Source organism: Macrotis lagotis, chromosome 1 (genome assembly GCF_037893015.1).
Source record: "Macrotis lagotis isolate mMagLag1 chromosome 1, bilby.v1.9.chrom.fasta, whole genome shotgun sequence".
Taxonomy (NCBI): Eukaryota; Metazoa; Chordata; class Mammalia; order Peramelemorphia; family Peramelidae; genus Macrotis; species Macrotis lagotis.
In genome coordinates, this window is record NC_133658.1 from 609,019,766 (window position 1) to 609,032,471 (window position 12,706).

Consider the following 12,706-nt stretch of genomic DNA (forward strand, 5'->3'; position numbering starts at 1 on the left):
ATTTTCCTCTCACATAATAGGCCCACCAATAGCCTAAATCAATTAATCTTTCTTTCTACACACACACACACACACACACACACACACACACACACACACACACACACGCTTATAGAATTTTAATGCAAGAAACTTTAGAAGAATTGTCTTCAATCATAGATTTCTCAACCTTAGGACTCAAGGTAAAAATGGGAGTCAGGAAGAACTGAGTTTAAATCTAGTTTCACATGCTTTTTACCTGTGTGATCCTGGGCAAGACACTTAACTTCTATTTGCCTTGGTTTCCTCAACTATAAAATGGGGATGATGATAGCACCTATCTTCCAGGATTGTAGTTATTTTTATTAAATTAAAAAAGCATTATTCAGCATATTATATGTACACCCCTGGGAGAGGTGTTATGAGAAGTTTCTCAATGAGATAGGGAAAACATTTCATAAATAATTATAGTATCTTGATGAAATTATTTTTATTTTCTTTTTTACGAGAATTTGCACAGTAAACTCTTAACATTTGTTTCCTTTCTTATTTAATGGGGGGCATAGGAAGGTTAACTAGATGCCAAAAGGTATTGAGATGAAAAAATTGAGAATCCCCCGATTTACAATAGAGTCTGTTCTATGTCAGTATCTGACAGTAAGATATCCTTGCCTATAGACAGAATAATTAACAACTGTGATGATATTTTAAGGTTCTGGGAGCCCATTCTTCAACAGATTCCTCTTGTCTACTTGAAGTTTCAAAATTAAATGTTTCTTCCTTATTAAATGTCTAGATGCCTAACTTTCCTACCTTCTCTGCAGAGTCAGGGATTATGAGTGTGGAATACAAGATATCAGGCAAGGCTGATGTGTTGGTTAATTTTACTGAAGTATTTTTTTCTCTTTCTTTTAAACAGCTCACTGGATAAAGGAGGGAGGAAGGATGGTTGTAAATGAAAGTGATATAAAAACAAAAGGTATCTATAAAATAAAACAATAACATCAGCTAAAGTCTTAGGGTATCCTCTTTTAAAATATAATCATTTTCACTGTGCATAATAATAGCAATGTTGTAATGATGACCAACTATGAAGGACTTGGCTACTCTGCTCTATATAATGATCTGAGATGATTCCAGATGACTCATGATAAAAAAAAAAGAGTGCTAGCACCTCCAGAGAGAAAACTGATGAACAGAGTACAAATTGAATATAATTTTGTCACTTTGAAATGATCAGAACCAGGAAAATATTATATATCAGGAACCTTGTATTATGATCAGCTATGAATAACTCAGTTCTTCTCAGCAATCCAATGATCCAAGAAAATACAAAGGACTCTCGAAGGAAAATGCTATCCACAACCAGATAATAGAAACTGATGGATTCTGAATGCAGATGGAAACAAACTTTTTTCACTTACTTTTTTCTTTCACAGTTTTTTCTCCTTTTGATCTGTTTCTTCCTTCACAACTGTGACTAATATGGAAATGTGTTTTACATGGTAGGATATGCATAACCTAGATCAAATTGCCTACCATTTTAGGAATAGGGGAGGATGGGAAGGGAGGGAAGGAGAAAAATTTGGAATACAAAACCTTAAATGAATGCTAAAAATTGTCTTGACATGTAATTCAGAAAAATATTATTAATAAAAATAATTTTCTCACTGTCCTTTTCCTGCATTTATTTAGAAATATGGCTAATAGTATTGGGAATATGTTTTACATGATTTCACATGTATAATTGATATCATATTACATACCTTCTTAGTGGATGATTAGGGGAGAAAGAGGGAGAACTTGGAACTCAAATTTTAAAAAGTAAAGAATGTTAAAAATAACTAAATAATAAATTTGAAATATAACCATTTTTAGAGTGTGAACTCTTAAGTTCACAAGTTCACACTCATTAAACCTTAGTATGAATATTTTTCCCAGTGATAGGAGATCACAGTCCTGAGCAAATGGAAATCTTTGACAGAGGAAAAAGGAAAAGTCAATTTGGAACACAAGTCAGTCCCAAGAGAGGCAGGCCTTTGGCAGCTATTGGGGAAGGAGAGGGGTGATCTCTCTGGACAGCTGGAGGAACAGGAGGATATTGGGGGGGGGGGGTGAACAAACTCACAGCAAGGAAACATGAGAAAGGAGCCCAGAGTGAAGAAAGGTGCCTGGGTTGAACTAACAAGCTTGCTTGACTTCATCTCTATCTGCAGGGAGATGTCTTAGGGGCTCTACAGGTTACCAGTAATGTTTGAGGAGAAGGTAAGAATCAGACTAAGAGTCTTTCACACAGAAGCTTTGCTTTTGTTGATGTTCACATTCTGCCTCTTTGAGAGATGAAAGGCTGCTCACTGAGCCCTTATTAGGGATTTTCCCCTCCCCTTTCCCTTAGAGCAAAAATAATGAAGGGGAAAGAACTTCTGGGGCAAGATATAACTGGGCTACAAGAAGGGACACTCCAGCCCTCTTCATGACCAGATGGGAGGGATCTTTGGGAAAATTCAAGCCTTCTGAGAGAATGTTGGGAAGATGGTTGTGCTGCAAGATAGAAGTAGACTAATGAAAACATGAGGTGAGATGTGGGGTTGGGCGATATTATGGAGAAGAAGCAGTAATGATATCCTTCCCCACCCACCCCCATTCCAGGATCATTACCTGGAACAAAGACTTTCTTATGCATCACTAGTTTCATTAATTATCTACTTATCTAAAGTATGATGTTTCCAAATACTTTTGGGCAGAGAATTAGTACTTGGGAATATATTTTCATTTGCTTGAACTATGTTTTTCTATAAGATAGTGTGAAATTCTCTTATAAAGTAGCATGTTCAGGCCAATCCCACAAGAAGTTGATGATGGCATCAAATAACCAGTCATCACCTCATCTTTTCTTTCCTTTTTTTTTATTAGCTATACCATCATTAAATGATGGAGTTTTGTGTTAGATGACAGCCTGGGATTATTGGGAATACAGCACAGTTTCTTAGCCGAAATGCAATCTGCTTTCATGCTCCTACTCAATTCTGTGCTCAGCTCGCATGACTGTACAAGATACATGTACTGAGACTTCCCCTCTGCAATGTGTGTGTGTGTGTGTGTGTGTGTGTGTGTGTATATTTTTTTCATCCATTTATTTTTTTTCTGTGTAGGTGGTGAGTCTAATCCCAGAGTGGACACTGATCTCATTAAAGAGGTCCTATTGTATTCTAGGACTTGATGGAATCAGTACAATGTCATTTGCAAATAAGAAAATCTGGGGTATTTCATAATCTTTGGGAAATCCTCCTTCCCATTTGTATTTGCTAGACATCCTCCAAGGTATCAGTAACCAGTTTTGGAAAGAATAGGTCTTCCTGTTCTATGCCTCACTTGATACTGATAACCAGAGGATCACTTAAAATAGTCAATTTTTTTTTAGCAGCTATTGGGGATTCTAAAATAACCTTTAATATATGCATTGGATATAGAATATTGGAGAATTTTTAAAATTATATTTTTCTCTAAAGGGTGAAATGCCTCTCTCATGCTCCCCCCACAACCAACAAACAATAAACACAGTGAAATCTCATATTTTCTACATCTTTCAATCAACTGTAAATTTTTATTCAATTGAAAAATGTGATTTGCTGGATTTGACTTGCCCAAGGTCACACAGCTAATAAATATCAAGTATCTGAGGTTGGATCCTGACTCTAGGGCCAGTGCTTTATCTACTTACTGTGTTATCTTGCTGCCCTATTTTCTTTTATTTTCATCAAGTACTAAGCAGGTAGGTGGTACAGTGTTTGGGACACTTGTCCTGAAGTCAGGTGCAACCTCAGGTACTTAGGAGCTGTGTAACCTTGGACAAATCATTTAACCTCTGTCTGCCTCAGTTTCCTCAATTATAAAATGGTATGATTTTATAGACTCACCACCTACACAGAAATTATAAAATGGTATAATAATGGCACCTACTTCTCAAGATTGTTGTGAAACTTAAATGAGATATTTGCAAAGTGTTAAATAATATTCACATAATAGGAACTTGATAAGTCTGTTTTTCCTTCCTTCCTAAATGTGCAGATTATTGTCTTATAGATATATCAATACCTTGATCAGTAGCTGATAAAAGCAGAGCACTCAATATTTCTGAGTACTCATTTTACAGCAAGTAATATCATCTCAATTGTGCTTCCCTTTTAAAATGCCATCTATGATTCTTTTTTTAATTAGGTATTTTCCTTTCTTGAGATAACTTGCAAATTGTTCTTTCAATGTTTCCAAATCTGTGTTGCATTCATAGCATATTTCTTGAAATGTCCTTGTATGTCCCTTTCTAATTCCTCATGTATGTAACACACTAGAGACTAAAAAGTTTAGAGCCTAAATGTTTTTAACATTAATTTAAAAAAATCTAAGTTCCAAATTCTTTCCTTCCCTCTCACCCCTTTCCCACTCATTGAAAAGGGAAGCAATATGATGGACCTAAATATGATGGTTTCACTGTCATGGGTTATGAGAAGGTTGCTATAAAATCACTGGCAAATGTGCTCCATTTCCCCATATATTTATTGCACTGATACACAGTCCATTAGATATCCTTAAGAGATTAGGTTGAGTAATAGGTTCATTGGGTTCATGGATTGTTGAACAGGAGAAAAAGGGGATGATTGGAACAGCAGCAGGTCGAAATTAACAGAAATGACTCAGGTGGCAATAAGAAGGGATAATCAAGGAAACTTCAAGGATTTCTAAGAAAACAAATCTAAAAAAGAGAGATCTTTTTCAAAATATAGAAGCATTCTTAATTTCTAATTAGTTCCATTTTCTTAGAAACTCAAAACATTTTACCTACATAATTAAGTGTTTAAAAATATTCAAGTGAGATAAAAAGCCTAAATAGTTTAAAATAACTTCGTTTCACTGTATGACAGCAAAAGGCAAAATCTGCCTACTAAGTCCATCAATTTTCTTACCGTGCATTTGTGTGGCTTCTCACCAGTGTGCCTACGCATGTGTACCACTAGCATGTACTGAGCCTTGAATGGCTTCTGCTCCCGGGTACAGTCTTGCCAACGGCAGACAAACTCCTTCTTCTCCCCATGAATGTGGTCATTATTAATGTGCTGCAAGAAATAAGAAAGATGATTAGGATGACTCAAATCTAGTCCAACCAAATTTTTTTTACAAGTTAGAATGATGGGTTGAATAATATGATGACATTTTAATAGGGATATATTTCATGTCCTACACTTGTGTTTAAAACAACTCATTAGTTGTACTCATTAAATGCATCAGTTAATGTAGAAAAGACCTGGATATTTTGATGAACTATAAACTCAAGATGAATCAACATTATAGTTAAAAGAGGAACAGTAGTACAAACTTTAAACAATTATGAGCAACATTCCAAAAACCAAAACAAACCAAAAATGGGAGATAGCAATTCCATCGTGGGGCATTTAAAAAGATTTTAGAGAAATAATTTTGGGCTAATTTAATGATTTTATTAATAATGCCAGTATGTTTATTTAAAAAGGATGGTTATTTGGCCATTTCTTTTAGCACAAAGATCCCTCATAGTGGTGGGTTCACCGTTTATATGCTTTTCAAAGACAAGTGTTCCTTAGATTGGCAATCAACTCTGGTTAACTATTAATGAAAAAATGAGTATTACAATGCGTTATATTACAGTGAGCATCTACAGATATATACTTAGGGTCACCAAAATCTTGGTTAAAGAGACTTCAATTTCCATATCATCTATCTGACAAAAGGGAGATTCAATATATTTCAGATCAATCTGAGTAAACATGAGGAAGAATGCACCCAAACTTAGAATTTCTTTTACTGTCTTTGATTGGATCTTAGTCATTCTGGCTGGATTAAATGTTTTAGAAAGATTACTCACACTGTTTAGTTTCTGGATGAGGAAGTAAAAAAGGGAAAATTTTGATCCTAATAAAACAATAACTTAAATATGAGAGAAATAATCATTTCTCACAAGTGTCCTCTACTTTGGTGAGACCACATATAAAGTAGGTACCAAATTTAGAAAAGGCATTGATAAACTGGCACAAGTTCAGGAGATGGTGACAAGGCTAGTTCAAACATTTGAGACCAGGCCACACAAAGTTGAACTGAAAGAACTGAGGATGTTTATTGCATGGAGAAATGATGGCTATCTTTAACAGAACAGCTGTTATGTGTTAAAGGGTAGAACAAAGAGCAATGGGTAGAAATTCAGGTTTGATATGAAACAATGTCCTAATAATAAAGGATACCCCAGAATGGTATGGTCTTCTTCTGGAGGAAGTGAGTTCACCATCAATGTTGATATTTAAGAAAAGGCTACATTATTATTTGTTGAGGAAATTAGGAAGGAGCCCTTCAACTTGGATATTCTGTAATTCACATGGACAAATATCAAAACATATCAAATTAATTTATTAAGTGTTTATGATGAGCATGGTGCCATTTGTGCAATTATCTTATCAAGTAACCTGTGCCAATATTTTTCTTTATAGGGGAAAAGGAGTTCTCTCCCACTTAGAATCTGGGGTACAGGTTAGGAAATATTAAACCATCCAAGACCTATACTTGCTGATAACATGTCATTGGTTAGAGCTTTCTCTCATTGTTTAAGTCTTTTATTCCTTTTCAAATAGATTCACTTCATTCTCTGGGAATCAGTCTCTCATTCACAAAATGAAAAAGTTGTACCAGAAGAACCTAGATCCTAATATTCCTTGGTTCAATAGTTGTTTCTTAGACAAGAGTATACACAACAGGAAAACCATTAAGCATATAAGTATCTATCCAAGTTCCTTTGTTCTACTTCCTTTTTTTCATTCTATGGCAAAAGGAAAACCAGACTGGAAATAGAATTATCTAGGTTCTTATTCTAGTTCTGATCTTCATTCTTCATGTGACTCACTTAAATTATCTCATTTGTTGTTTTCTTATTGATTTTTTCAGTTGTGTACAACTCTTGCTGATGCCATTCGGAATTTTCTTGGCAAAGATATTGAAGTGGTTTGCATTTTCCTTCTCTAGCTCATTTTAAAGAAGAGGAAACTGAGGTAAACAGTTTAAGTGAGTTGCCCAGGGTCACACAAAGCTGCAATGCATCTTCCTGATTCCATGCCCAGCACTTTATCCACTGTACCAACAACTGCCCCTAAGTTCTTGGAGTCTGAATTTAAACATTGGTAAAATGAAAGGGGTAGATAATTTCCTGAATATCTTCTAGTCTATGTGCTAAATCCTTTGATCCTGCACCCTTTTTGGCTGCCATGTTATTCAGCATGTGCTCTTATAACATATTCAAGAGTGATTTGCAGTTGTGGCTAAAGTCCATCAATGGCAGGGATGTAAGCAAACTAATGATATGTTAACCCTTCTGCCTTTAATCTGTTTATTTAAAGGGTGTCCTCCCAGTGACTACAGAAAGATGTCCAATGAATAGCCATCATGCTGAGAAAAGAGATGATAGTTGTATATATCTAAACGCAATCCAAGTTAAAGAGTAGAGGTAAGTTAAGTCTGCCTTTTGTAGAGTTAGAATAGGTTATTGGAAAGAGGTTGAAATTTTATCTACACAAATAACTATATAGACGATCTTAAGAAATTCACTTCACTTTCAAGGACCTCAATTTCCTTATCTGTCCAATAGGAATAATAATAACTGATTCATCTCTCATATAGAATGATCATAAGGAGACCAAATGAGGTGAGATCTGTGAAAATTATCTGAAAAGAGTAAAGCACTATAAAAGATTAAAGTTTTATTAAAGATCCTTCTCTTCCTTCCCTCTTCAGTTTCTTTCCCTTCTTCATATAATTTTAGGAAGCCCTAGTTCATGTTGTTCTGTCCCCATAAAAGAACTCTTTCTAATCTTTTGAAATTCTGCTTTCTAGAGTTAATTTTTTGTTTCCAGTTCAAATATAAATCCCACTGAGAGGTCCATTGCCCACAAATGGTTAGTGTGGATGAGTCTGTCAAATCCTTTGATTAGAACAAGTAGAAGAAAGGATAGTTGAAGAGGAAGAAGAAAGCTTGAGGAAGGGCCTGAAGGTTTGGGTGGACTACTTTGAGGTGGTACTATCAGAAAGGGTAAGAGTGCTGAAGAGGGAGTCTGGGACACTGAAGACAATCTTAATAATTTTGCCATGAGATTACACAACTGAGAAGTTGTAAGAAGAGAGAGAAGTGTGTTGGCATCGTTGAACTCTTTCAGCAACATTCACTGATTTTTCTTCTTTGGTGATATGTCATTGCCACCCTCAAATTCCTTTTCCTATTCTAATTACCACCCAGATTTAAATATACATATGTCATCAGTAGTTTTACATTGAAAGTTTATCTTTCTACCAAATAAATAATTTTTCATCTTTGTCATTTTGAATTAATAATTTATTTCTTTAGAATTCTAGGGACAGCTAGGTGGTACAGTAGATAGAGCACAGGCCCTGGAGTCAGGAGGACCTGAGTTCAAATCCGACCTCAGACATTTAATAATTACCTAGCTGTGTGACCTTGGGCAAATCTTATAACCCCACTGCCTTGCAAAAACCAAAAAATAATAATAATTCTAAAAAGCAATTTGAGATTATGTAAATAAAGTGATTAAATGCCAATATTCTTTGGCTCAGAGATTCCACTGCTAGATATATACCCAAAGAGACTATTGGTAAAAAGAAAGGCCGGATATACAAAAATATTTTTTTCAGCATTTTTTTGTGATAACAAAAAGCTAGAAACAAAGCAGATATACATTCATTGGGAAATTAATGACTAAACTGAAGTATGTGAATACGTTGGCCTATTGTTCTATAAGAAATAACAAATATGATGAGTACAGAGAAAAAAAGCAAAGAGAGACATGAACTGATGCAAGGGAATTTAAGTAGTGCCAAGAAAGCAACATACACAAGGACTAAAACAATATAAATTGAAAGAACAATAATCAAAAACAGTAAAAATAAATGTTGCAAAAGTACAAAGAACAAGCTTTGTCCCAAATATTGTCAGACTTTTTTTTGATGTATTGATTTGTTTTGTTGTTTGTTTCTTTTTGTCCTCTTTCTCTTAGAAAATATTTTTATATGAGATGGCTCGCTTGTGATGACAAGGAGAAGGCTTTGTGGCAAATTTAGGCAATTTGTAAACAAAAGATATCAAAAATTCATATTTAAAAAATTTCTTAACTAAGATATGGATTTAGTTGTCAACTAGATAATGTCTGGATAATAATGAGAATAGTTAACATGTTTATAGTGCTTTAAGGTTTAAAAATGCTTTATATATATGTATATATAATATATATATTATCTAATTATATTGGCTTGAAATCAAGAAAAACTGAATTATTGGTGTGTTAATTCTCTTCCCCCCCATTCTTCTCTCTCCTGCCTCCCTTTTCTTAGTTCCTTCTGTGTCTTTTATCCCCTCCCCCATTTTCTCCCTTCTTTTTTTTCCTCTTTCTGCCCTCCATCCTCTCCCTTCTCCCTTCCCCCTGCTACAACTTCTATAACTTTGCAACCCTGAGGATGAATGGAGGGCCTGCCCACACTCAGAGCTCCATTATTACCCAACTGAAAGCACAGACGTTGAAAAGCATTATGGCCTCAGTGAAGAGGAAAAAAAGCAATGAAAAGCAGCCTTGCTTTCTATGGTATAGGACTGAACTTCATGAATATGAATATGGGCATCCATCGCAAGTGAAATCTACAACACTTTGAACTATGGCAGATAATCTCATCATATTAGCCCCATTTTCCATTTTTAAAGCCTTTCAAATGATAAAAATGCTTCTTGACAACTTTAAATATTTTTTTCTTATTGGTTTACTTAGCAACAAATTGTTAATAATCTGCCCAGCGCCCACGCCTGTGTACCATGTTTCCACTCTGAGCTAAATCATCATCCATTTTTGGAAGCAAAGGAAAATTCAGCTTTGCAAATGGGCCACCATGTTATCATGGGAAGGGCAATGCCTGCCTATTAGGAAGCCCTAGGGAATTCTAGAGGTCTTGTCAAATATCAGGAAAGATGATTTTCCCTTCCTTTTCCTCTACATTGCCATTTAGAGGCTCTCTGGTGGAGAATTTCTTCTATGGGAAGCTAGCCCTCTAATTCTGATATCTAAGGCTTTCTATTATTTCATTTTTAATCAATATGTCAACAAATACTTATTAGGCACCTACTATATGCCTAGACATCAGGATTGACGCAGAAGAAAGCAACCTTTGGGGTCAGCCCTTTCCTGTAGGCAGACTCAGGTTGCATTTCTCATAATTTCATCTTGACTATTTGATCACATGGAATTACCTTCTGCTCTCTTCCTCTGTTTATCCAAATCAATCCATTCTTGAAAATTGGATAAAAATTTTACCTTTTCCATAAAGTTCTTTTCCACTCCTCCAGTTAATAGTGTTCTCTATTCTTCTAATTATTTATACTACTCGTGTGCTTATACTACACTCTCTTATTGTTAATCACCTTCTCAGATGCCTTACCTCTCCAACCACATTCTAAGTTTTCTGAGGATAGAGACAGTATTTTTTTACTTCTCAGTTTCCCACAGTACTTGACATATTGTCTTGTATGGGGCAGGAGCTCACTTCATATTTGCTGAAATATTAGCCAAGTCTATTTTTTATTTTCCCCATAGATCGACCCATTTCTGAAACACTTCTGAAAGGTACCTTGTAGGATGACATTGAACTAGAAGAAAAAAACTTAGAGTGAAAATATTTTAAAACCTCAAATTATTTCCCACATCCTCCTGGATCATTTCCTTGGGGGGTGGGGGGGTCTGTCCCTTACTTGGATTTTTCTACTGACTTTAATAATTTCAAAAGATTATTTATTTCTTCATTCCTCCAACAAATGCATATGACATCCCTTCCACACCTTAAGAGACAATACTGTAGGGATTGCTATGGTTCAAGAGAATCATTAGCTAATGGCCAACTCTCTAGGGAAGAGCCTTTTCAGATGTGGCTAGGTTGATCTGGGAATGATAGTGGGTCTCTCCTAACTAAACATAACTCTTTGACTAAGCACAAAAAAGTCTGTGGTCAGCTATGATGCTTTTTAGGAGAACTTTAAGTCTGGATCTCTGGGCTTCAAAACCAGACAGAGAGAGAAGGCAAGCAAGTTCTAGAAAGAGGAGACTGAAAGCTGGGGAAATGGGAGACAACCTTTGACAAAAGGTCTTACTTTATACAATGGGTAGGAAATCCACTCTACAAAAGTGTGGGATAAACTCAAAATATGTGATTTTTAGATATAATTAAATATAATTCATGGTTGTTGGATTCATAAATAGTAAACCTTTCCTATACCTCCCAGGGACAGAAATGTTTTGCTTTTCTTGGGCAAGGTATTGGAAATGAAGCCTTTATAAAGAAATAGTAAAAAAGCCTAGAGTTTTCATAAGAAAGGAAAGGAAAAAAGACAACTATAATAAATAACTATGAATTCAGGAAAAGTCTGGAAAGTTAGCTAACTTTCTTTATCTAACAGCTTTAAATTTACCTTAGAGCTTAGACAATGTTAATTAGGTCTTCTGGAAGTGGTCTGGGAAGAACAGCCTAGTTTCTTCTAAGTGATAACAGGAAACTTCTGAGTGAGCATTTCATTCAGTAAGGGAGTCACTTTAGCCTGATGTTCTTCAAAGCTACCAAGCCTAATAATCATTATAAATTTCATTTCAAGAGGAATGTCTATTCAAGAGACTTATTGGGGTAATAGTGTTAGGGGGGATGTCATGCTAGACATGGTGTCAGTTGGACTTCTCTTCAGAAGAATACCATTTCTGCAGTAACTCACTGGACTGGAAAACCACCAAGGAAGGGGAAAGCCACTTAAGGGGTTCTGATGCCCAACTACCCACCTCAGCCCTCCTGTGGAGAAGGTAGGACAATCAAATAGGAGGCCAGGTGTTGAATACTTCTTACATCCTACAGCCTTCTATGAAAGTAGTATCAAATGACTCAAATTTGTCATCCTCTAAAGGCAGGTCCTTTCCTGGGGGTAGGGAAGCTTCTCTCCCTGTTCCAATTATTCGGATATAGGCATTGCTACATGTGTATGCAGGTACATGAAGGTAGTTCTTCTGGCTCAGCCTGTCACTGAAAATGTTGCTAACAGTTATGAAATATGAATATATCAATGTCTCCCCTCTGCAGACAAGTTCATCCCTGCCATATCATATTGCCTCCATGACATAATTCTTTTTTGCATATTTTGAAGTCCCTGGCCCAGACTGGTGCTGTCTGGAGCCTTCTGACAAAGAACTGGCCGGTTGTGGCCTTGCTGATTTATGCCAAGGGCCTCTCCTTGCCATCACTTACATGGACAAGTTGCTCCTGGGTGTCGTATTCCTTGGCGCAGCCTTCCCAGTGACAGTTGGTCTCATAAATAACCTCCGGCTCCTGTTTGCATTCATCTTTATCCAAATCCTCTTTGAGGTCTGTCAGATGCTCCTGGGGGAGGAGGGTAAAGAACACATAAGTGAGCTTGTTTCACCTGGAGACATGAATAATGTTTGTGGAGATGACTTCATCATGACTAGCTGGTCATCCTTGGTCTATAGCAGGAAAAGAAGGTGTTGACTTGATCCCTCCCCCCACCTTCCCAAGTGGTATGTAAAGGTGGGTGGGTGGAAGGGTAGGGGATGAATGTGTCCCTAGGGTGTTACTGAACTATAGAAGAGCCTCTCCACTCTCTCTG

The 12,706-nt window shown here is 36.2% G+C and overlaps 1 protein-coding gene across 1 annotated transcript in view; it reads right to left on the reverse strand.

Moving 5' to 3' along the window:
- The window catches only part of LOC141507381 (zinc finger protein GLI2-like), a 399,920-nt gene that overhangs the window by 15,665 nt on the left and 371,549 nt on the right, over positions 1–12,706 (reverse strand). The window contains 2 exon segments of the mRNA XM_074214973.1: positions 4,941–5,090; positions 12,328–12,459. Coding sequence (XP_074071074.1) covers positions 4,941–5,090; positions 12,328–12,459 — 282 coding nt within the window.